Genomic DNA, 2,744 nt, shown 5'->3' with positions numbered 1-2,744 from the left:
AAACAAAGATATGTTTATACTGTGTGTAGTAATTACTTATTATCATTAAACAAAGAAATGTATATACTGTGTGTAGTAATTATCTATTATCATTAAACAAAGATATGTATATACTGTGTGTAGTAATTATCTATTATCATTAAACAAAGATATGTTTATACTGTGTGTAGTAATTATCTATTATCATTAAACAAAGACATGTATATACTGTGTGTAGTAATTATTTATTATCAATAAACAAAGACATGTATATACTGTGTGTAGTAATTATTTATTATCATTAAACAAAGATATGTCTATATTGTGTGAGGTAATTATCTATAATCATTAAACAAAGATATGTTTATACTGTGTGTAGTAATTATCTATTATCATTAAACAAAGATATGTTTATACTGTGTGTAGTAATTATCTACTATCATTAAACAAAGATATGTATATACTGTGTGAGGTAATTAGTTATTATCAATAAACAAAGACATGTATATACTGTGTGTAGTAATTATCTATTATCATTAAACAAAGATATGTCTATACTGTGTGTAGTAATTATTTATTATCATTAAACAAAGATATGTCTATATTGTGTGAGGTAATTATCTATTATCATTAAACAAAGATATGTCTGTATTGTGGGTAGTAATTATCTATTATCATTAAACAAAGACATGTATATACTGTGTGTAGTAATTATTTATTATCATTAAACAAAGATATGTCTATAGTGTGGGTAGTAATTATCTATTATCATTAAACAAAGATATGTCTATACTTGTGTAGTAATTATTTATTATCATTAAACAAAGATATGTCTACACTGTGTGTAGTAATTATCATTAAACAAAGATATTTCCATATTATGTGCATGTATTTATATGTATTATCACTGAAGAAAGATGTCTATATTTTTGTGTATATGAATTAGAAAATAAGGCAACATGATTCTTAAGCTCTGATAACACATAAGAAGAATGAGTTTTAATCAATATAAGATTTATATTCAATTTATGTTAAGCTTCATTCATGAGAATGTTAATTTAAAACTTACCAAACCATAAGCAAAACTTAATTTTTGTTCTTCAGTAACATCTGCTACATAGGCAAATGAAACAGAAAAGGTAACAGCAAACACACCTGACACTGAGATCATTATAAAGTACCACCTACAGACAGATGTTAAAACAAAATATAGAATTCTGTAGCCCTTTTATGCAACAACAAAAGACTCATTATGACTTGACATATGAAAACACTGTTCACTTACTACACATCCATCTTAATATACATATATATATATATAAAATCTTTTATTGAATGGATCACTCTGATTGAGAATAGGTGCATCTGTTTTTATATCTAATTTGTTAAATATTGAACAAAAAAGTATTGTTTTTAACTATTTATACAAATACCTGATTAGTATCATCCATATAATATCTGATAGGGTTTCTCATTATAAAAAAGGCTTTCTTCACTAAAACATACATTATTTTTTACATAAACAAATAGTTGAATGCCTGTTATATAACAGTAAATACTGATTAATATTTCCTCAAAAATTAAATCTAATTAAATTTTTATGAACATGTTCTTTAAAAATTATAGTTACAATATATATATAAAAAATGTAGATTCTCTTTCAGTATTTTACAAAAACAAGATTTTTTTGTTTATGTTTTGTCATCGCCTGTAAGTGATCTTTGATTAGAATTTTGACTTGTGTACATTTTTTTTATGTTCAAATATTCTTCTTGTTAAAGCCTTATATATATATTGAACCATGTGAAAAAACTGGTTCTTGAAGAAATCCTACATGATCACATGTGTAACCCTACAGTTTGTTAGCTGTGATGGCAATCTAACCCCACAGTTTATTAACTGTGATGGCAAAGAATTTGAAGGTGAATGGCAAATGCACAAAGTTAGAACTTTTACTAAAAAAATGGTTATAAAATGTTTGACTAAATTTGATTAAATACAATATTATTATAACTGATTATTCACTACACTTTCGATCTTACAAACTTACCATTTGTTAAAAATCAGAAGTGGAATAGGAGAAGAGGTGAAAATCACTGCCAACAATAAAAATACCTTCCTGCCAAAGACATCTGATAAAGCACCCACTATGGGTGCACTGAAAAAAGACAGAAACCCCTGAAAAACCGAAAATCACAAGTTCGTATTGAAACTAAAGTAGATAGGCATATTATGATTCTATATCAGAAACAAATGATTAACTATTTCTAATATAACCATGCCATAAGAGATATTAAATTAAGAATAAAGTTAACATTCTCCTAAACTGAAAATGTATTTCTGATAGATACTTACTACTGCTTACAAATAACTTTTCACAACTTATACTGCCCTAAATATGTGGAAATGTTTGCTCGCCACTAGCCTTGATACTCCCACCTACTCTCCAGTGTATTCACGTGAGACATCTGCGGTAAGTGATCATGCAGCAATCTTCCAATTATAGGAGTGCAACACAACGCCTAATGTTACTAGGGCCCTCTCTTCCGTGCAGCCAGAAATCACTTTGAGATTGGAACAGTACAAATAAAACTGACACCAGAAGTGGAGAGCATGGGTAGAAAATGTGAGCAGAAGTAAGTATCTATTTGAAATACATTTTCAGTTCAAGAAAATGTTAACTGCCAATACAATACCTTAACTCTTCTCACAAAGAGCTAGAATCCCCCACTGAGTTGGCAGAGAAAACAGTGAGAAGATGATTC

The 2,744-nt window shown here is 27.8% G+C and overlaps 1 protein-coding gene across 1 annotated transcript in view; it reads right to left on the bottom strand.

Annotated features, from left to right (window-relative positions):
* Positions 1-2,157, bottom strand: part of LOC106472883 (hippocampus abundant transcript 1 protein-like) — a gene marked incomplete at its 5' end in the record, with an annotated part of 37,048 nt that extends 34,891 nt beyond the window's left edge. Inside the window, 2 exons of the mRNA XM_022401431.1 lie at positions 1,049-1,163; positions 2,030-2,157. Of these exons, the coding sequence (XP_022257139.1) occupies positions 1,049-1,163; positions 2,030-2,157 (243 nt within the window). The remainder of the gene's footprint in view (positions 1-1,048; positions 1,164-2,029) is intronic.
* Between the last annotated feature and the right edge of the window lie 587 nt (positions 2,158-2,744).

The sequence above is a fragment of the Limulus polyphemus genome, unplaced genomic scaffold, assembly GCF_000517525.1.
Source record: "Limulus polyphemus unplaced genomic scaffold, Limulus_polyphemus-2.1.2 Scaffold5704, whole genome shotgun sequence".
Lineage (NCBI taxonomy): Eukaryota > Metazoa > Arthropoda > Merostomata > Xiphosura > Limulidae > Limulus > Limulus polyphemus.
The sequence above is the reverse complement of the archived record's forward strand: the minus strand, read 5'-3'. Positions and strand labels throughout refer to the sequence as shown.